We start from the raw sequence: 23,965 nt of genomic DNA, 5'->3' as shown, positions 1-23,965 counted from the left end.
AAAAAATTACACCAATTTCTCATTTACAAATTATAAATGTCCTAAACAGTTAGAGAAATTGTTGGCCCCGCGGGTGTGTTGGTGGAGCCACCTGGCGGCGGCGGGAGGAAGCAGCTGCCACTTGGAGGTAAACAACAGCTGTCACACTTCACCTTCACCATGACGTAAGTTTAACGCCTTTCCTTTATTGTTGTCTCGTTCATTTAACTCACTTTTCAGTCACAAGTTACCTATATTTGTATTGTTACGTTGTGTTACTGTGGTTGATGTAAGGAACACTGCAGCTGGGTGTAACACTTGACACTCGCCCAACAAGTGGATGTTATTAGATGGCATTTAGTTATAGATAATATCTTCTATGGTAGACATTTACCATTTTCTGATGTTCACAGTTGGTGTTCTTGTTGAGGACATGACACTTAACTGGGAATCATGACATCAGTAGAGTCCACAGCAATGAGCAGTCATGATTTTGAGTGGAGTGACCTCGGTATTCTTTTGTAACTGTTAAATTATTAGTTTCGGTCATTCTTGTATTTAGGGACACAAATTAATCCAACCTAACCTAACCGGGCCCCCTATAATTCGCTGGATGACCTAAATGATAATAAAACCTTTTGTAACTTGTACTTGAATTACTACATGATCATGAGATAATTTTTCTAAGAACAAATATGATGTTGCAAAAAAAAAAAATAGCCTCGTTAAAGAACTAGTCCTAAGTATTGGTTATACACCATTGTTTCTTTTGAATGAAACAGAGGATAATAATTAAGACCAATTATGCACCCTAACTACTCAGGTACTGTACGATATTTTATATGTACCATAAAACATAAATGCCTTCTTACCAGTAATGTAAGAGAACACTGTTACCACTAGAAAGCGGTCCAACTAATTACCCAAATGTACCCAAATATAGCCGGAATGAAGTCAAATAATGGTCCTACAAGCGTAAATCGGGCTGTGAATCACTTCTCGACTAGTATTTGGTGTCACAAAGTCACAAAAAATTGGTAAACTTAATTTAATCTGTGTTGTGTTAGGTTAGGTTAGATTAGATTAGATTAGATTAGGTTAGGTTAGGTTAGGTACATGCACTTGATCTATTAACTCAGATTAAATTAAGTTTACCAATTTTTGGTGACTTCGTGACACCAAATACTAGTCGAGAAGTGATTGGCAGTCTGATTTATTCATCTAGGACCATTATTTGACTTCATTCCGGCTATATTTGGCTACATTTGGGTAATTAGTCGGACCCCTAGAAAGAGTTGTTCAATTTTATTAATTTTTTCCATAGATGTTCTTCTTTATAGTAAGTGTTTTAAAAGTGCTGACCTTTACTAGAACCTAATAAAACCTAACCTAACCACCCAAAGACTCCTACCTATCTTCCTAGCCGGGGGACTCCGCCCACCCGGACCCCCTGCCACATTAAGCAGAAAGTAGTACTAATTTGGGTATTATATTAGTTTGTCATCCGGGGAATCTTAGGAATTTAGGTTAGGTTAGATATAGTTCCTTGTTTCTGTGGTTAGGTTTGATAAAAATCATTTGAAACGTCAAAAAACGTCGGAAAAACATGGGTGACCGAAATTAAAATTTTACTTATATTTTGATAACTGGTACCAATGAAAGCAACTTTGTTGAAGCATCATGGTGTCATTTACCTTTTTTTTTCTTCATACGTTAGAGTTTTCTCGGACCAAGCAGCTCTGTTGTAAATAAACAAACGACATGAGGTGAATCGTTAAATTTTTTGGAAGAGTAAATAATTCATTTCTTTATGTAAGAAGCACATAAAGACATCATTTAGGTGTCGTATGATCAGTTTTTCATCGTGTTTTACCCAGAAAATTAAAAATTTTTGCCTCTTTTAAAATGCTTACTACAATGATAAGAACGTGTGTGGAAAAAATGAACGAAATCAAACAATTCTTTCAACTGGCGGCGGTTTCCTCATAAATTACCCTCTTATCTTATGAAATCTACAAAAATGCACGAGCAACACAATTTGCATGATAAGAAAATTTACCATTTCTTTTAACTTTAATTAACAGATGCGGTCAGCGCTATCAACTGAGATCAGACGCCATATTGTCGTCTCATTGATCGTGTGTGGGTACAATGGACCTAAAAAGAATATCTTCTTACTTGTTTTGGTTTGGTTAGGTACTGGTAGTATTTTAGGTTTGGTTTTGTAAGATACGTAGTTTGATTGAAGTTACGAATCATAAAGTTAACAGATGTCAGGAATTGCCAGCGGGTGGATTTTGGTATCGTCCTCTGCAGACAAAAGATGTAAAAAGCATGAAAGCAATTTATGCAAAACATAATGCTTTTGCATTTTCGATGATTTCATGAGGCACAAAAGTAATTACTATGTTGTATAGTAAAATGTTATATGGTAGATAGTATAAATAGCAGGATTGAACCAGCTCACCCATCCACTTGTTAAACTGTCTTTAGTTTTGAGGAGGTGAAAGTTGGTCACTGTGGATTAGTCATATGCTCAAGGTGAAAGGGAGAATAAGAACACCACTTTATTACTTCAGTCTTTGACAGCCATGTTTATTTATATGCTTAGAATGAAGATCAGATGGGGAGTATAAGAGAACAAATGTCATCCTACTTAAAGAATGCAAGTGTCCATTGGAACAACAAAAGTTCTTCTTGTATGATCAGTTTGGATATGGCAGCCCAGCTTAATCACATCTGACAGCATAATCCTCATCACCCAGGTTGTACAGTATTGCTTCTGCTGACTTACAGTTGGCAAGTAGCTACTGTAGTAATAGCCTGGATGGTCAGGAGTGCACCCAGAGAGCTTGGTTACAGACCAAACTATGGAGAACTGTACAGTACTCTACCTGAATTGACCAAGTAAATACTACTGGCACATAGTTTTCAGACACAGTAATGTAAGATATCCATAAACTTACTGGGGTCTTAGCACAGTGAGGTTGTATTGGTAGATTATGTTACACCCTGAAATATTTATAGCTAATGCTGTCAGTGGACGATATACAGGTCGTGTACAGTACACAGTTGATTAATTCGTATTCTCGATAATCTGAGTATAATTTTTCAGTCAATATTTAGCATCTAAAATCTAGTTCATAAATGAAACTCAAGATTTATGTAGCATACCTTTCTAGTCAAACATTGCAAATTTATTACTTCTACTGTATAAAGAATAATTACAACAAGTTTTCAGTCAAGTTAGTTCCTGTAGCTACCAAAACTCAGAGATAATTGAGAATATTGGTAAATATGTTGTTTGTTTTTTTATATGGAATGACCAAAACTATAAAACTTGTTGGAAAGAGAGAGGAAATAATGCTTGACCTGACTTTCAGATCTAAAGTGACCTTCAAGATCACCCTCACCTCGGACCCCAAACTGCCATACAAAGTGTGAGTACAGATGTGTAATTTTTACTATAACGGTATTATTATTACTATTTTGGGTTGGTAATACTTGTTGCATTTAATTATCTTTTTTCAGAGTACTTTTAGTTTTTTTTTATCCTTTAAGAGAACGGAAAGTCAGAATAACTTCAAATTTGTTAAGTGTGTACTGTACTGTACCATACACTGGAGAGTTGTTAAAGGCATCTCCTAGTGGCCTAGTCTGTTTTGTATGAATTATGTTTATCCTTGTTGCTGGTTATTTAATGTTGTGAAGATCCTTAGGAAAGATTCTACGTCAGAAACTTGAGTGTGTGTGACAGGATGTTGTGTGTACTGTACATTGTCATTTAGATAAAAGATCGGTAGGCTCTACATACTGTACTGTACTGTATAAAGCTGAGTTCTCTGGTTGTGTGTGTGTGTGGTAATAAACCAGACTCAGGGGGCATTAGTCTTATTCAGAAGGTGCGTGTGTGTGTTTTGCTGAAGATAATGTGTACCTGTACTGCATCTCAAATATAAGGGATAATGGTAGCTTGAAACTGAAAATTTTGCTTAAGACAAATTACCATTAGTATTCTTTGATATCAGAACAACATTCACGTGACATTTTAAGCTCATTTTTGTATCAGTAAAGTACTGTATTATGTGTACTGTACTCTACTGTACTTCAATTATAAATATATTTTAGAATTGATGTACAATATAGGATAGTTCTGTTTTGAAGTTGGCATAAAGTTCACACTTACTATAGTTTTTGCTAAGTCTTAAGTAAGAACATCAGATTTATATTTTTTATGCTCATGAACTATTTAAGTATTTATCAGCCTTGGTGAATGCATCACAGTTTAAACTACGTATCTGGCATGGAGCACCGTTGTTATGGAGGCTTAACTGCAGTCGGACAGCCACAAAGCTGTATTTATTTATTCAAACACTATTGTACAGTATATTGTGAATTAACAAAATATGCTGCTGTATCCACCATACTGTACGAGCCTCCCATTACAAATAAAGCCAGTGATAAGGATAGTAAGTGAAATACATGCAGTACAGTACACTCATGGTTTTATTCCTGAACTGTACTGTATTTATAAGAAACTGGATTAGATTTGAAACACATTGATCAGTATGAAACAATGAGCCATCTTCTACAATACAATGTACTGTAACACTGTACAGTAGTAACACATTGAAATTCTATAATTGGAGAAAATTATGTTTTCTATGAGAAAAACAAATCCCACGCTCACCCCCTGATGAGTTATAGCATCATCTTGAATTCCAACAGGTTTGTTTAGATGGTGGGAATGTTGCCGCCAGTCAGCTCTCTCATGTGTTGTTGGCAATATCCACAGCCTAAAACATAATAATCTACCCTGCCAAATATCAGTCTTATGAGGTCCTACTATAGGAACCATGAGATTTTACCCAATCACATAAACATTATTCAGCCATTAACAGGGTTTCAGAGAATTGCATGGAAAATCCTTAGGACAAATTACTTTTATATTTACTGTAGGTACTGTACTAGCCCTCTGGGTATGTGGTGGTTTTGCCACATGCAAAAGTGAAAGTGTCTTAACATTGTTTAGCCATAAAGAAAATACAATATTACCCCGCTTTACACGGTTTCACTTTCCGCGATATTTCTCATTTACGCAGTACCTTGCCAGAACCAGACTTTCACTTTCCGCGGTGCATCTACTCATATACGCGGTGAAGTATAAGTTTTTTTTTTTTTTTTTTAGCTCATAAAATTCATACAAATAACCCGGCCAGAATATAATTTACATTGCTGGAATTCTTACAATATGATCATTTTGAATATAAACATCATGGATTTTGCATTAGACATAAAAATTTTAGATCTAATGTAATAATTTGGTTTACACAAAGCAAATATTTTATCGTTTGTGCAAAATATATGAAGTTTACATTCAAAATATTCCCTGACCTGCAAGGAATCCAGAAATGTCAATTATATTATCCTAACTTTAGTCAGATATTATTTATTACTAAACATTAAAATCTAGTGTTTTCACCCAAACATTTCTCTGGTAGGGAGGGAAGGTGGGGGGGAGGGTTGGGACCGACCGACCCAGCTGGCGTGAGTGTGAGGATGGGGGGGAGGCAAGGTGGGGTACTTTGATTGACAGATAGTGTCCTTGAAGAATATTTCTTTGTTTATTTACTGAAGATATTTGTTTTAGCTCATAAAATTCATACAAATTACCCGGCCAGAATATAATTTACATTGCTGGAATTCTTACAATATGATGATCATTTTGAATATAAACATCATGGATTTTGCATTAGACATACAAATTTTAGATCTAATGTAATAATTTGGTTTACACAAAGCAAATATTTTATCTTTTGTGCAAAATATATGAAGTTTACATTCAAAATATTCCCTGACCTGCAAGGAATCCAGAAATGTCAATTATATTATCCTAACTTTAGTCTGAGGTATTATTTATTACTAAATGTTAAAATCTAGTGTTTTCACCCAAACATTTCTCAGAGAGGTAGGAGCTAGTGAGCTGGGAAGAGGGGGATTTGAGTCCATTATTTGAATGGACATTAACCTGGAGACTGTATTTCTCTTAAATATTAATTGTGTGAGCATACCATCATAAAATTAAGATGTTATTTTTACTACAACATAGGTATTGTGTCGGAAAAAGTGGAGTTTGGGGGTCGGGCCAGTCTCTATTGGAATTAATCCCATATGTTCTGTTGTTCACTTTACTCGGTTTTCACTTTCCGCGGTACCCCGTGGATTCAATTGACCATCGGGTACTACTGTATGGCCTCGTGCAAAAAAAAATAAAGGTACAGTATATATTTTTCCAATTAAAGTACAGTAATAGAAAGATATTTGGGAATCAAATGCTTTTATAACCACTCATAATATTATTAATAATTATGAGTGTATGTTCTTTGTAGCTACCTGTATCCATTTTGTGTAACAACTTTCATTCAATCACTTCGAATGTTAGATACAGTACAGTACAGGGTATTCTCACAATTTGGAAAATATTTGGGGCTAGTAAAACTGTAGTTTAGTGAATTTGAGCATTTACTAGTCTGGTGGACTAGTGGAAAACAAGTGATAGCGGACCCTTCGTGCCCGGTGAAAGTTTGAATGCTCGTGCTTGGCTAGCGCGCAACCGCCATACGGCTGACCGCGTACAGCGACAAAATGGTTAATTAATGCCTTCCTAAAGAAACCATCGACATGAGACCAGGTTTGTTCCACTCTACGAATTTTTTGCGATTTTTTCCACCAAGTTTGATGAAAAACAATTGTGCCGTTTCGGCTGCCCATAACAGACACACACACACACGGCTATTCCTATAGTATATTAGATGTATAGTTTCCGCAGACTTGATAAAAGTATCATTGTTATGTGCTATGTAGAGAGGGGGGGCGGGTGGGTCTGACATCTGACCGTGTTCCTAATAGATGTATGAGCCCTGGAGTGTAACATATAGATGCAGGAACTCCAGATTGTTACATATAGGTGTGGGGGAATCCCACTGTTGTTAGAAGTCAACACTGAATGCAGCCTTCCTCTTCTCTCAGCAGATGAAACCTGTCCTGAACTGAGTAAGGTACCCACTGAGGGAGGAGGAAGGCTGTCTGCTTAGAAGAAGTATAATTATCATATGAGATGAATCAAGTTCATTGGCCAAGAAGAAACAAGTTTTCTTTTTAAGAAGAAAAATGCCTACTTGTTTATACAATAAGTTATTCATATACTGTATTATACCAGGATGAGTACATGTTTAGAAGATGCTACTGGTACTTAATGTACAATATCTGAATTGTGGTACCTGTTGAAACAAGCAGCCCCAGAACCTGTGGCAGTTGAGGTCCACATAATTTTGTCCAAATGAAAGTAAATAGTAATTGCTCTTTTGCAGCATTTAATATCCCAGTTTAAGCATTTAACATGTGGAAGGATGTGTTTGGTAACATTTTATACTTCATGCATGACTTGCTGCCAGCCGCCACTAGTAAAACTAACTGGACGCAGGATGGCATTGACCGAGCAGTATCTTGGGGTGCTTATTGCGAGAGAGCAGCAAGGAAATTTTTTCATAATGGTAGCATGGAGCTTGCTCTCTCTCAACTAGCTAAACAGTCCCCATGGGTTCTAACAGTGCACGATCTGAAGAATGCTCGTCAACTTCTGCTCAGACTCCTGGTACAGAACCAGTTATTGAAGCCTGATGTAAAGGAGCATGTCCATTATGTGGTGTACAAAGTGCTGGGCTCTGATGAAGCTGCCATACTCCACAAACAAGCCTCACAGCAGCAAAAATTCTTTAAGAAACTTAATAATACACTAAGACAAAATAAAGATTTAAAGAGAAGATTACAAACACGACTGATGCTGGAGGCTGCCAATAGTTCTGGTCAAGGTGAGCTGCAGGACTGTCTCAGTAAAATGGTTGTGCTACCTAGAGGACTATCCCAGATTCTAGAGGCTGCCAAACTGGATAATGCTGCAGGCAGTATTAATCAAAATATATGTTTAGGTCCACAGATTATTAATTGGTTTGAAGGTGTGTTGCTGTCTCCACTGGACAACAATCACAGGCGTTTAGTCCGTAGCTTATGCACTGAACCTTCCTCAGTACTAAGTGAATTATTAATTGAAAACCCAAGTTTCTTAAAGTCAGTACTATCAACTCTAAACAGAGAGATACAGAAATTAGAACCTCATTTCTCCGGTGAAGGTTGTTGTTGGATGCCTCAAAGTCCTTCAGTTTCTATCCTTAGCTACCAGGATGTGGTGAATGTGTGTATGGCATTGCTAAAGAATAAGGTATTAGCTGTATGTATACAGGAAATGGTGTGTCACTGGTGTTCACAAGATGGTGGAGCAGCCTGGATAGATGTACTTAAAGATGCAAATGTCAAAAAGCAGCAAGATGAACAGCAGCATAATGATCAACCTGGTAGTGAGAAAGATGTAGTTGGGGCTGCTGTAGTGCACTGATGAAAATGTACAAATCTATATGTAGTCTTCAAATGAAATTCTGACAATTGTGTATTTAATAAAAATAAATACAAGTTAAAAGATGATACAAGTTATATCACAAGGTTATCGGAAGCATTAGCTATTCTGTTAAATGAGGGCAACTCTAGTCGCAGTCAAAACCTTCCAATTCTTAAGACATTTGCATGTATTTTTATAATCCCAATTTACTAAATTGTATGTTTGCCTTCCTTAACCTCACAGATTGAGATCTTCTGTAGTACCATCTTCACCACTTGGCAGACTTGTAACTTTTAAATGTTTAAAATATATGTGGACAAAATCTTAACATTCACCTCACAGTTTTTCTTAGGACATGTAGCCCCACTTGTTAGCTACTTCCTGTACAGTATGGTAGGCAGTCTGTGAAGTACAGTAAAAGTTTGTCTTAGCTGCAGTATGAAGAATCTTCCCACATATTACCTTCAGTCATTCACACACATGTCTTAGCAGGGGTTTGAAAGCCCCACCCATACATTGTCCCACCAGTCATGTACTGTACAGTATATCCCTTTGCCACTGTATGAAAATTTTGATATAGAGAAGAAATTATTGTTAACCCTTTAGGTGCGTAATTAAATTTCGCGCCGGTTCCTGAAAAGTGTCAATTATCCTGCCAAAAATGAATTTCATATAATCACATTTTCTATATGTTTTTCCTAGAGAACTTTTAGTATATTTTCCAAATCTGGAACAAAAATTCACATGTGTGCAAATTTTAGAGAAAAAATGACATTTATACCCAAAAATGCAGGAAATTGGTATAAATCAATGTCTGGTATATGGCAAATAAATTTAATCAATTTGGTTACTAAACAGCAAATTTAGATATGTATTACATATTCAGATAATATCAAACAAAATAGTACAAAAATAAGCTATATTGCATTCAGGAAATACTCCTATACCTAATAATAATAAATAATAATAATTAACGGTTTATTGAAAGAGCTTGGCAGCCAGAAGGCTGAAAATATACAGTTACATATTTGGGGAATGGGTTACGAATTACAAATAATATACAAGTAACATAAGTGACACAAATAAGACATATAATAACTAGATGGGGAAAAGCTCAAACTACAGTTCATTTCAACATAGTGACAGTGTAAGGAGCAGTGTTTACTGGGAGTGAATACACTGATTTATTACAAGTTATTGATAATCTTTACAATGGTTGGGACTGGGCTGTTCTTATATGTCCGCATGTCGTCTCATTTGGGGAAGTTTTTTCAAGGCCGTGGGATATCCCCGCTTGTCGTATTTAATTAATATAATATTTTGGGCGGGTTTACCCGCATGCCGCATCCAAAGGGTTAATACTGCATGATGAATTTAAACTGATTTTATTTTGTTGTTAAACTTGTTTTTAATGTTTTACGTAGATAGTAGAATAATTTTTGAGTACAGTGGTCCCTTGGTTAACGAACGGTTCGATTAACGAAATTTTGGTTTATGAATTAGCTCCCATAAGGATTTTCAGTTCGATTAACGAGCAAAACTTCGATTACCAGAATCCTTACGAAAAACACGTTTTGTTGTGCGCAACAGCTAATCGGCTAGTCCGCCAATACAGTAATTGGTTCTATGTTTACATTCGTTTCCAGTGAAGTAAATATAAAGAAAGTTGGTCTCTTGAATATTTCTGCATTTTTTATATTAAAACTATTGGTCATTCTGAAATTTAGTTGACATATTGATAATATACAGTGCAAAAATTATTATGAAACATGAAGAAGGCATTAGAACCAATGCACTCTGTTAAGAATATGGCATGTCATCATCGACTGCCTCTACAATCAGCTCTTTGATATGTAAACAAAGCTGCCGGTAATACGACATGTAGTATAGTCTTGATTTACGCAGTCAATTGAACCCGTGGAGGTCCGCGTAAAACGAGAAACGCGTAAACGAAATAACAGAACATATGGGATTAATTGAAATAGAGACTGGGCCGACTACAAACTCCACTTTTTCCGACACAATACGTACCTTGTAGTAAAAATAACATTATAATTTTATGATGGTATTGACACACATAATATCTAAATAAAAAACTACACTACTGTACAAATATAAAGGTGTTTAACACTTACGTTAGTAGAAGAGATGGGTTGGCATGCGGGGATGGCGGCTGGTTCCGAGGCACAGGGCAGATTAGTGGCCCTCCGGTGAATCACTATCACTATTCACATTGGTTTGCAGGGCCTCCCTGACAAACCCCTCAAAGTCCATATCCTCACTGTCACTGACTTGGGCTGCCTGTGGCTGTTGTTGTGGTGGGTTGCGGGCGAAGAAGTCCGTAATACTACGTTGACGACTAGCATTGATGTTGTCGTCATACATCTGGACATATGGCTCCATAAATTTCGACAGAAGGTTATTAAACACTTCATACCGATGCTTGACTGTGTATTTGTCAAGGATGAGCTTCATTTTCTCCGCCAACTCGATGACTTCCTTCACATAACCATGGCTTGGTCCAGGTAGGTCAAGGTTTCTCGGGGGTGGTGGGGGTCCAGCAGAAGCCATTGTGAGGGGAATAGCGGGCACAAGAGAGAACTGTATACGCGGAGACTGAGAACAATGAGACTGGCCTGGCTAGGTCAGCGACTTCTTCCCTCTGGTGGCAGGGCACGTCATGTTACATTAGACCAATCACAGCTAGCGGCGGAGGGAGGTAAGGATGCGGGGCCCAATCACAGTCCGATACGTCATATGACGTCAGCGATAACGTAAGAGCGACATAATGCGCACCCTCCCCGCGTAAATGATGGAATGAACCGCGTAACTTAGAATTGTTATTCTGGCAAGGTGCCACGTAAATGACCAAACGCGTAAACAAAATCCGTGTAAATCGAGACTATACTGTACACGCCTCAAAGTAACTTAAAATCCAGTACAGTGAACCCTCACTTTACGCGGTCAATTGAACCCACGGCGGCCCACGTAAAGCGAGAAACGCGTAAAGTGAACAACATAACATATGGGATTAATTGAAATAGAGACCGAGCCGACCCCCAAACTCCACTTTTTCCCAACACAATACATACATTTTAGTAAAAATAACATCTTAACTTTATGATGGTATGCACACACAAATAATATAGTAGGGAACAATCAATAAGAGAATAATATACTGTTGGTTAGGTTAGAAAAAACAAGGTTAGGGTTAACACTTATGTTAGTAGAAGAGATGGGTCGGCGTACAGGAATGGAGGCTGGTTCCGAGGCAGAGGGCAGGCTACTGGCCCTCGGGTGAGTCTTCATTACTGTCATCCACACTTATTAGTGCCTCCCTGACAAATCCCTCAAAGTCACCATCACTGTCTCTGTCACTATCACTGGCCTGGGCTGGCTGTGGTGGGTTGCGGGCGAAGAACTCGGTAATGCTTTGCTGACGGCTGGTGTTGATGTTGTCGTGATACACCTTGATGTAGGGCTCCATAGTCTGCAACATCTGGGTAGTGAAGACTTCATACCGGTTATCGTCAGGGTCGTCAGAAAGGAGGAGCTTGAGTTTCTCAGCACACTCGATGACACCCCTTACATTACTATGCAATAACTTGCGTTCCTCTTGGAATGACGCACCACCTGCCTCTTCACTGACGTCATCATCATCTAACATCTCGTTGGCAGTCACATCAGGATCCCTTATCACCTCCAGGATGTCGTCGTTGGTGGTCTCGGAGAAGCCTGCAGCTGTAACACTCTGCGCAGCTTCTCTGGCAAGGTCCACTGCTACTGCAACAGTCTGAACCTCACCAGTCACAGATTGACTCTACCTCCCACCTGGAATACCATGCAACACATGTCTCCATGCGTGACGATCTAACAGTAGGGGCAAGTGTCCTGGTGCGTTGTCAAGCAGCAACAAAATATTGAATGGAACATTCTGTTGCTCACAGAATTTCTTCACATCGGGAACGAAACAGTCATCAAACCAGGAGAGGGACAGAGTAGAGGACATCCACGCCTTACATGCGGTCAGCCAGTGGACATTTAGCCTGGTCATGTCCATGCTCTTGTAGGCATGCGGCTTGCGTGCTGTGTGGATCACCGATAACTTGAGCTTACAGGTACCGGAGGCATTGGTGGTAAACAGGACAGTGATGCGCTCCTTTTGCAACTTCCGGCCCCGACACTTGCTGGCATTCTTCACAATGAAGGTCTTGGTAGGTAGCTTTTTCCAAAAAAGACCAGATTCGTCCATGTTAAACACCTGGTCGTCAGTGTACTGTCCTTCCTCCATAATCTCACGTAAAAACGGAGGAAAATCCGTAGCTGCAACACGGTCAGCACTCTCTTCTTCACCACCAATGTTAATGTTGGTGATCTTGTTCCTCTTCTTAAACCTCTGCAACCACCCAGAGGAAGCATTGAAGGGTTTGGGCTTTGCAATTCCCATCTTACATGACACTGCAGCATACAGTTCACGTGCGTACTCCTTAACTGAACGCGTGTCCACCGCCATGTTCCGTCGCGCCTGACGAATCAAGTAGCTCACAAGTAATTTCTCCGTCTTGAGAAGCACCTGGTTGTGGCAATACTTGATCATAGAAGCACCTGTAGACTTTGTGATGTTCATGTGCTCCTTTATCTTGGCTGCATCCTTCTTAATTGTCCGGATCGTAGATTCGTTAACACCATGCTGGCGCGCGAGATCAACCTGTCTTGTTCCTTTCTCCAACTCTTGTATGATCTTGTATTTAATTTCATAGCTTAGGGAACATCGTATCTTCTTTGGCTTAGGGCGGCTGGGTCCAGGTAATACAAGGTTTCTTTGTGGTGGTGGTGGTCCGGTGGAAGCCATTCTTATGGAACAATGGATACCGATATACACGGTGTACCCGGGAGGGGTGTAACTGACGCGGGTAGGTCAAGGGGCTTGAACGCTCCCTTTGCGGGGCACGTTATAGTACATTAAACCAATCACAGCTAGCGGGGGAGGGAGGTAAGGATGCTTGGCCCAATCACAGTCCGATGCGTCATATGACGTCACCGATAACGCAACAAAGACATGCACTGCGCAACCTACTCGCGCCGCTTACCCAACATGGCGGGAGGTTTGAATCCAAAAATGGTGCGGCGCGAGAGGACCGCCAGCCGCGTAAAAGGGTACACGCACCGCGTAAAGTGAGCATTCCGTGTTCGGCAGGGTACAGGTAGTTCTGCTATAACGCGATAATTGTGTTCTTGTAAAATATCGTGTTATAGAAAATCGCGTAATAGAAATAACAGGGCTTATGGAGAAAATATGGTTTGGTGCAGATTACTCAAAATCGAAAAAATTTAGTAGTTAGCCTAACACAAAGGATAGCACAGTCTAAATAAATGTTACATTCATATCTAATAATGAAATCATATAGTAAATGTAACACTTTACCTTGAAAAAATATGAATGTAACTTGATGGGGGAGAAGAGTGATTTTGAGGTTGATAACATCGAGCTTCTCTTCAAGTGTTACATCCTTTCTTTTACGATCATCACCGGGAATTCTATCACCAGAACGCTTCTTGGAGATATTCTTCTTTACCATATTCACAATTAATACCACAAAATTGGAGAAATAGTAAGCAAAAATCGCATTATAGCAAACAAGCGTTCGCGTTATACAAATATCGTTCCTAATTCATAAATCGCGTTAGAGCAAATTCGCGTTATCAAAACACGCGTTATAGCAGAACTCACTGTACCGCGTAAATGTGGAAACTCGTAAAGTGAAACCTCATAAAGCTGGGTTTTACTGTATTCTATTGTTTTTTATTTATTATTGTACAGTATACTGTTCAGTACAGTACCGTATTTAGTTTATATTTAATGTTTTGTTAATTCTGTTTCTGGTACACAATACTTTGTATGTACTTTTTCTGTGAGTTGGAACCAATTACCCAATATCCCATTGAAATAATAGTCGGTTAACGAACAACTCTGTAGAACGAATTGTGTTCGTTAACCGAGGGACCACTGCACATGTACTCAAGATATATCTGTATAAATAACTACAAAGTACAATACAGGTACCCTGTACAGCTTTTGTAAACAGTATGCAGTACAGTACTGTATACAGTACGAAACACCTCGATCAAAAAACACGAAAAAACATTTAACTTGTGAAGTGAGGCTGTTAAATCCAGAATTTTGACATAAAGAGCTTGTAAAAAATTTAGAAAAAGTGGTACTGGAGAAACTTGAGCCTCACCCATAGTTTGTATATATGGCTTACTCTCTGATACCTGGTGGACTAATTTTTTACAATTTCTTCAAAAATCCTGACTGGATGATGGCTGATGTGGGTCTGTATACAGTATAAGTAACACTGCAAATCTGATAATACACAGGAGAATTATTGTAACATACAGTGTCAAAGTTAGGAATTTTGAATAATTTACTGTAGTACAGTACATCAGTTTTCAAGAACATGGATATTGTACAGTTATGAATCACTATTTTTCATATGATTGTTGTGACTTTGGTCACCCCAGATAAGTTTGACAGTGTACATGATCCAGCTGTTTTAATCTGGGTATTGTGGGCTTTTGGAAAAAATACCTTGTATTCTACTTTCTCTTGAGTAAATAAACTTGGCATCTACTGGTAGTCTGTGAATTGGATGTTGGATTTCCTAATATGGGAAATGAATTATGGGGAAAATAGTGAGTCTTCAAGCTTGGCAAATTTTACAAGACATGGAGGAGCAATGCCATACTATCTCATGTTGCTGTTGTATATGACTGGGATATTTATATGGATTATCCAATAAATTGACATGTAGTTTGGAGAGTGACCAGGGGAAAGAATGATGCTATCAGAGGAAGTTGTGTGATAATGAAGAGATTGATTGATACTGTGCTCTAAAAATACAAATGAAAGGAGATGAAATGGAAATCAATGAGAAGTTGGGTTAGGTTAATTTATGAAGTAAGGTTGTATGAATGGGGTAAGTGTTGTGAATGAGTAAAGGTTTGTAAAGAAGTGAGAGTAAAGATAGTTGAAGTTGGTCAGGCAGCATAGTGTAGAATAACAAAGTGAAGTTCATGTTGGTTTGTGAGGCGTGGAACACTTGTGGTATAAATAAATGGATGGCATTTTACATACAGTAGGTCTCTTCTTTTGTACAGGATGTTGGTTGATGGGTACAGTACCTAGGATTAAGAAAGTCTGCTGTAATCTCAGTACAGTGTTTTGTTATGCACACCTTGGGGAGTCTGCAAAGTGTGTTGTAATAAAGTACATTATGTAAAATATATGAAAGCTTATTTTGTGGTAGAGGTCATGTACAGTACTAATTTTTTTGCAAATTTAATTTTTTTGTGCTGTATTTAGATCAAATTTTAGTTTTAATAAATTATGAAAGAGTTGTTTCAGTTTACATTACAGGATTCTTTTTTTTTTCTCTTTTTTTTTTACGAACTTGAATGAAATGTTTTGCACTATAAAGGTAACATTCCTTGCTATTTTATAATAAATAATATAACCAAATAATCATCTCACTATCCCAAGAGTTAGCATTATTACTGTATTTCCAATATTCATAAAAATATAAATGTGTTGCAAAGTAAATATTGTGTGAAGTCCCATTAATTTGTATTGGAGGACTGTATATGAGGCGCCTAGAATGGGAGTGGTTTAAGCGCCAAAATCAAGATATGGAGATAATAATAAAATAATAACAATAACGGTTTATTGAAAGAGCATAGCAGACGGAAGGCTGAAAATATACAGTTACATAATTGGGGAATGTGTCTCTTGATTTACAAATAATATACCGGTAACATAAGTGATACAAATATGATACTGTATATAATAACTACTTAGGGAGAAGCTCAAACTACAGGGCATTTCAACATAGTGACTGCAAAAAGTAAGATTGACTGGGAGTGAATATACTAGTTGATTACAAGTTATTGATAATTTTTACAATGGTTGGGACTGGGCTGTTCATATAGTGATCAGTTCGTGCTCATATGGGCTGGATGCGGTTGTGGTGTCGAACAGCAATTCTCGGACGAGGGATCTCAGGTGGTAGTAGGAGCCGGTGTCGAGGATGGTGTAGAAGCTTCTCACCAAATTTGCAGATGAGGTCATGGTGATGGTCAGTGTGTTGAGCATGGCCACAGGCATGTTCACGTGGCCTTTGTTCTACATGATCAAGCCTGACTGAGAGTGTCGCTTACGCCGCCGCAAGGTCGAGAATTTCATTGGAAGAGCACGTAACTAATATACCCAGTTTCGTGGATTTTTTTTTTATTTATTGATTTTTTTTATATTTATTGATTTTTTTTATTGGGGGTGTTTGGGGATGTGGCAGTGGCTAATGGGAGTAAATCTATGGGGACAAACAGAGTGGTGATTAAGGAAGTACATGTACCTGTGAGTGAGGTACAGTGATATTCCCATTAGCTGGAATAATTGATGCACAGCAGTTCCGGGATTGAGAGATATCTGGGTATGGAGACGAATTTTCTCATCCCAGAATTTTTCCAGGTACTGTACTATACTGTACTAGGAAAAGTTTTCCGAATCTAAACTATGCATCTCACACAGACAGACACTATACATACTATACTCACCAGCAGATGCTGATGTCTTGAGCTTGTGATGCAGGCAGGCAAATGGTTATATTATGATACAGGATGTCCTGCCTTTGTCCTGCACCATCAACTGTAGCAGGTGTTACTAACTGCCACTCTTCTCTCCCTTCGTGAAGGAAGGGTTGTACACGTGCTTCATATACTGTACATACACCTTCTACACACTAGCATACATTTTCCACTCTGCTATGTACAGTACTGTACTGTATGTGCAGTGCTTTCACACTCACTGAATGTACAGTACAGTATACAGTAGTATACAAAACTGTAACCACTTTTCATGTCTTAACACTGCTTTAACTGTATTCTTGGCTGATTAAATGATGGTACAGTAATGTACAGTACTGCACAACACAGATCATATGTGAAAACAACAGCAAGTGAGTGAACACGTTTGTACACTGACAGCAGACAATAAACTAAGTATGTCATGATGCAAGACTTTGAGGAGATGGCTGTGAGATACATCAGCTAATCGTAGGCATCTCCTGCAGTCACATAACAGTAGTGACAGTACAGTAGTAGCCAATCGTAGATCATGGGCATTCTGAGCCTACTCACCCACATCCCTGTGTCGGAAACATGATGCAATCTCTTGAAAATTTGTTCCTATGCCCGGAACAGAGATTTCTAGAGATGCGCATGAGGCAGTCCTCAAAAACTGGTCCCGTGCCTGGAATGAAGAGGTTTTCCCATAATTTTTCGGGATGCTAAAAAAAACTTCCGGCCATTGGAAAGTCCCGGGGATCAAAGATTACGGCTAATGGAGAGATTACCGATACTGCAGCTTATATTTTCATACAGACAAATTATAAGGTTTCAATGAGTCTGACAGGAAGTATTCAGAACATTGGTACAATAACATCAGGGATAAGAATGAGTATGGGTGTATGTTGTAAGTTGTAATTTTATTTTATTACAAGATATGATGCGCTATTCTCTACTGCGTAATTCCTTTAGTAAGACATGTTAGTTATACTTGACATTAAGTTTAGAGGCAGCATCTTTCATTAATGTTGATTAAAAGTTACTGAATATAGATCTCCCTATGTAAGTACTATATTTAGTTTTTCAAATACATAACTTAAGGTATCTGAATGCTTATACTGTACTGTATATACTATGAGTCATTAGATTAATATTTTCTGTGGCATTTGGGAACTAAGGTCTCTTAATTCTGGGGATGAGAAAATTCGTCTCCATACCCAGATATCTCTCAATCCCGGAACTGCTGTGCATCAATTATTCCGGCTAATGGGAATATCACTATACCTCACTCACAGGCACATGTACTTCCTCAATCACCACTCTGTTTGTCCCCATAGATTTACTCCTATTAGGCATGATTGGGGTATACTAATAACACTACTTGTCATCACATATTATACCTGAACCACAAAATGGGATAAAACTCTCCTTAATACCTAAGACCTTTGGGTATTTACATGCCAAATACTGTCAAGTGTTCAAGACTTTTGACGCCGACTATACATCTCCTATTTTATGCATGTTTTGTTATAAAGACATGACTTTGTTACACTAAGATTAGGATACAGCTTGATTTAAACACTTAACCATATGAGATGAGGAATAGAGAAGTGGCAAAGGTATAAAGAACGCCAGAAAACACACTGAAAGTTTGAAATGTTTAATATAAATAATGGTATAAAAAACACATCTCAAGCTTCATGTTCTCACCCAGAGTGTAGTCTTATGGTGTGATAACACATTAGAGGAAAACAGAAGGTGAAGCTAGAATAACAGATTTTGCAAATAATTATGAATCTGTTAAACTTGGGCTGGGTAGCTGTGTGATTTGAACACTTAGCCATATACAATAACAGTTTTCACCACATAATTGGTCCTGGATGGGACCAGTATGTAGAGTAAGAAGTGCATGTGGTAGCTGCTGGAAAATCTACTGGTCAAATTATTTTGTTTGTAGTGATAAGTCTTATTTGGTAAAATATTGAACATGATCTAGATGTACAGGTATTTGCAATATAAAACTACAGAACACATTGGTAATACAGAAATACTAGACTTGAACATAATGCAAAACTTCACAACCCTTAAAAGTTCAGAGTGTTGTATAGATGTACAGTACAATATTGTATCTACCACAACACTATGATTAGGACCTTCCTGTCATACTTCAGCTCAAAACTGTCAAAGGATTCATGATTTTTTTTTATTTGTGAGATTTTCAAAAATGCCTTTGAAAAGTTAGGAAAATAGTGTAGTGTACATTCAAAAAGGGAGTAGAGGTTACACCAGGATTCATGTTACCTGGCCGTACTCTTGATGATTTTGCAGGTTGTGTGTCCCAGAGAACACGCCATTTACTGCCGTGTTAAAGTTTGCTGCGGAAGAGTTCAAAGTTCCCCCAGCTACATCAGCCATCATTACTGATGACGGCATTGGTATTAACCCAAGTCAGAATGCAGGTGAGTTTATATTATGAATATTGTTATATTTGTCTCATTGTATAGTATCATCTCTTTTATAAGGCTGATGAGCACATGCAATGTTTCATCCTGGCATTCTTCTGTGTTCACAAAAATTTGGTCCACATGCACACATTATCTTTTTAAAAGAGTTTAACTTAAAAAAAAGGAGTACCGTACAGTTCAGTACAGTACTGAACAGTATTTTATAATTAACTTAATCAGTTTTAGCATAAATCATCAGCTTATTTGTTCACTGAGTAAGCCTGTCTATTATTGCATGTGTTGTGAAGATATGAGGTGGATCACTACATTCTACTTTAACAAGAAAAGGATATTTACTTAAGATTTATTATTATTAAACCTGTTATCTATGATGGGTGGCTTGAGGAATGATAGTTGTGTCTCAGGTAATGGTGTGCTCAAAGAATAACATTTAGAAAGTTTAGAGATAGTCATGTGGAAGAGAAGTTCCCAGACATTACATTATCTTATAATGTTAATCATATAAGACATTGGAACAGCCATAACTTGCTTAGAGACCCTGAGAAAGCAGCTTTCTCAGGGTCTCTAAGCAAAGTTTCCCTAACCTAACCCAACTTAATCTAAATCTAACTCATAACTGTCCTAAAGTTTTATTCTCATCCTTTGTTGTTACAGAAAATAAAATAGTAGTACTGTACAGAAGCCTCTGTTGTGCCTCACCTTTAAACTACAGTACAGAATACAGTATATAATAGCAAGCAGAAAGTAAGAATAGACAATGGAATATTATTGAGAATTTCAATGGATTAGTAGGTCTAAAAGAAGTGTTTCAGCTGATAGAATTGTTGACGGTTGGGGTCAGAAATTTTTATGATAATTAAAAAGAACAAAAACTACAATGTTCTTTACAATGATAAAGTTGTAATTAGACTGTAGGGGATAAATGTTTGTCTTGAAATAGTCTTGCAAAATTGAAGATTTTTACAAAATCATGAGGAACATTTATTGCAACACCTGTACAGTATATCTAGTAAGATATGCATTAATCTACTGTACTGTACTGTGTTGTATATGTAACTAAAAGATGCAGTTGTCTGTTTTATCAGTTGATCATATGTCTTAGCAAACTAAATGGGCCATAACAAAGGCATAAAATCTCATAATATAATAAAATAAATTGCAAGGGATAGTTTATGACAGTGTTGACCTTGTTCCCTGTGTAGGCAACAACACCAAAGTCTGGAAACCTACAGGTACTTTATGTTTTGGTGATGACATTATTGTTTCATAGGACAGAACAATACACTACAGCTTGTGATAAAACAACCAGTTTTTTAATTTTAAGTTTGGTTAGGCTTTGGGATGAGCCAGGACCCTAAAGAACAAAGCAGCATCCTCCACAAAACTGTATAGTGTTCCTGTAGCAAATTTTCATCTAACATTCTGAAAGCAGAAATCCGGTCATGGGTATCATTTGTTGATGATTTCCAATAGTTATTCATTAGGGATGTGCTTGATATCCAGGAGATATCAGTACAGTACAGTATCAGGCTATCTGTAAAACTTGCCATCTGGCACATCCCTAGTCTTCATACTCTTGGTACCATATGATGATAATCCCCCATTCTTCATGACACTTCCATTTGCTAATGCATGTAATACACTTGCCACATACAGTTTCGGAAATACATCCATTGTACTTTGTATACCTGGTATATGGCTTTTGGATCATTGAGATAATTGCTAAATCCATGCCATTTAACCCTCCCCAACAAAACCTTTTGCCAGAGAGCTTGACATGTTGATGGTACTGCAGCTGTGCCTCACGTGTGCAAAGTTGTACCTCAGGTTTTCAGTAACTACAGTAGTCACTCCTTGAGATCTCTTATGGGCGTTATGGAGAAGGATTGTACATGTTGGGTTAACATCGTTGAATTGTAGTATGTGAAGCAGTATTGCCTTGTGGACATTTGATATTTGGTAGTTCTATACTGTATGTCCAGGAATGATTGAAGATTTCAGTTTATGCTCAATATCAACACAAATGCTCTAATCCAGGATTTGTTACAAAAAAAAAGGAAAATAGATAGAGAGAACCTGAAGAGCATTTGTTAGTTGAGGGGAAAAAGATGGAATGGAGGAACACACTTTTATGGCCACCAACTCAAAAGCCTTTTTTCAGCATCTGTGTGAGACTTTCCAGAAAAAATCTAATACAGTACTTTCCCTGTTTGGTAGTGTACTGTTGCCCTAATGTAAGGGTCCTCTACTGCCTGCTTACCTGAGGTATCCATGGACTAAACGTTCATCCCCACTCTTCTGATATCATCCTTGCCAGCAATGCAAGGACACCCTGTAACCCTAAACAAGGGTAACTGGGGATGGGGGGGGGGAGTCATTCAAATCCCTGTGTGATATAGTGCAGTGGTCCCCAATTTGCTGTTTTGAGGTGGCCCCCCAAACTGTTTTTGTGCAGCCCCCAAACCTCTCGGTAAAAGGCTCATTACATTACAGTATACATTAAATTTTATAAGTTTTATAATTTGAATGATATTTAGAATAGTATATTTATATCAATCCTTAAATTGCAGGGTAATATTTCTCATAGTTAATTTTGTTTAACTGATAATTAGTCTTGTAACTAATTTATTCACTTTTCTATTTGAAAGTGCAGCCTGCATCACATATTTAACCATTCAGTGTTATGTAAAAATGTTGGGTCCAATGATGTAGGGTGTTGAGCTACTGACCAAAGGGAAGAAATGAGTCACTTGGCTTTCCTTTCTATTCCATTGATAATGTTAGAAATTAGTGAGGATTGAAGAGGAACAACACGAAGTTTCCAGGGCCTCACAGGATTTTGTGCCAGTCATTAGATCAGATGGGATCAGATCTTTTATTCTGATTGTTTGGACTTGGTAAGAGATACAGTATCCTCCCTGATTCATCTGGCTAGTGTATCGCGAGGTTAACTTATCAAGGCTCTTTGGCAGTAAGTGGGCTCTGCTGGGGGTGTCTGGTGGTGTGGATCTCATTGGTCACAAAATGGAATTTAACTTCAGAGTTGGTCAACTATTCTTACCAGGAAGGCCATTAACCCACTTATTTTAGACTATCATTGAAGACTCATTATGTGTGCATTTTAAATGTATTATAAATATATTTTAACCACTGAATTAACATATATCATATTATTTGACATAGGTAATTTGTCTACTTGTTCTTTTATACCCATGAAATAAGCGGTACAAGATATAGCAGTCATGTGTTTGTTTTCCGGTTTACTTGTTAGTTCCTTCAGTCATCCATCCATGTGTTCCACAGTTTATGTATAAAGTACTTCAATATTGGCTGGATGGGTAATAACCAAATTGCACAGCAGAAGATACACTTGAATTAATGTATAAACATTATTGACCTTGTATCTCAGGTAAAGATCACAGTGGTGGGGGAGGTACTGGAGTACATTATGAGCCTTATTCTCACTTTGTTTTTATTGAATGTGTAAAATAAGAATTATGTTTTCCAGGTAGTGTATTTTTGAAGCACGGATCTGAACTTCGGCTCATTCCTCGTGACCGTGTTGGTAGCTTACTATAAGAAGAATATAAATGTGCAGGCGGTGATGGATTACTTATGAAGCAATGTTTTGAGTAGTATGAGTATAGGTCCTTAAGGTTACAACTTTATTGTTTTTGTATGCATTATAAGCTTCCTTGCCCTTAGTAGCCAATGTTTTAATAGAAAAATTAAAAAGAAATGGAATTCTTAAATAATATTCATAATATTCTTGAATTCAAAATCACAACCTAGTAAGAAAGTGGGAAATATTTGTATCTTCCCTGGTATGACTAAATTAAATCTGGGGATAATGGGGTTACTATTTCTTTTTCATTTATATGTGCTTCCTTATCAGATAAGGAATGCTTTTTCTTTATATGATAAACATCACAGGCTTTTTCACTAACAGATGATGATTTTTAGTTTTGTTAGAAGTTCACACCAAAAAATTACTTGACAGTTTTGGAATTTAAGTGATTTCCAGCAGTGGAAATGTAACTTTTAGATGTTCATCTCCCCCGTCATGTGATAACACTGTGATTAAAACATTACTTTTACCTCTGACTTTATTTGGCCCAAGAATTATTGCTATCTTTCATATACAGTAGTACAGTACTGTACTGTACTGTACTCAGTGGCGTGTATTCATAAGAAGCAAGGTAAGCATTGCTTACCCTATAACAATGATTCCCTTCCAAATAAAAATATCTTATTTAATTAACATATTATTTAATTCAATCGTGTATAGCATTGTGCATTTTTTTTTGTCCCAGTTAATTTGTGAAACTTGCAAGACGGGCATTTTACGCTTGAAAATCTATCCCTCAAGTACGCAATATTCCACTGCAGTACCCTCGTTCCCCCACGCTCACAGCGTCAATGGTATGCCATTGCCAGACGTAAGATG

The 23,965-nt window shown here is 37.7% G+C and overlaps 1 protein-coding gene across 5 annotated transcripts; it reads left to right on the top strand.

The window, feature by feature from the left end:
- Window positions 1–55: 55 nt before the first annotated feature.
- Window positions 56–23,615, top strand: LOC121862710 (ubiquitin-fold modifier 1). Of its 5 annotated transcripts, XM_042361027.1 has the most exons (4): window positions 56–164; window positions 3,363–3,419; window positions 19,382–19,512; window positions 23,027–23,615. In XM_042361027.1, exons 1-4 carry the CDS (start codon window positions 160–162, stop codon window positions 23,095–23,097), a joined length of 264 nt encoding a protein of 87 aa, XP_042216961.1. In that variant the 5' UTR covers window positions 56–159; the 3' UTR covers window positions 23,098–23,615. The 5 variants fall into 5 exon arrangements, with proteins under 5 accessions (XP_042216961.1, XP_042216956.1, XP_042216958.1 ...); XM_042361022.1 differs by lacking the exons at window positions 19,382–19,512; window positions 23,027–23,615 and adding an exon at window positions 7,012–9,063; XM_042361024.1 differs by lacking the exons at window positions 19,382–19,512; window positions 23,027–23,615 and adding an exon at window positions 7,009–9,063.
- Window positions 23,616–23,965: the final 350 nt, after the last annotated feature.

The sequence above is a fragment of the Homarus americanus genome, unplaced genomic scaffold (genome assembly GCF_018991925.1).
Source record: "Homarus americanus isolate GMGI-L3 unplaced genomic scaffold, GMGI_Hamer_2.0 scaffold42189, whole genome shotgun sequence".
In the NCBI taxonomy this organism is placed as follows: Eukaryota; Metazoa; Arthropoda; class Malacostraca; order Decapoda; family Nephropidae; genus Homarus; species Homarus americanus.
Note: the sequence above shows the minus strand (reverse complement) of the source record. Positions and strands in the feature narration are given on the sequence as shown.

Coding starts and splice junctions, on each gene's coding strand:
- LOC121862710 (XM_042361022.1), top strand. CDS start 7,379: ATGTGGAAGGATGTGTTTGGTAACATTTTATACTTCATGCATGACTTG.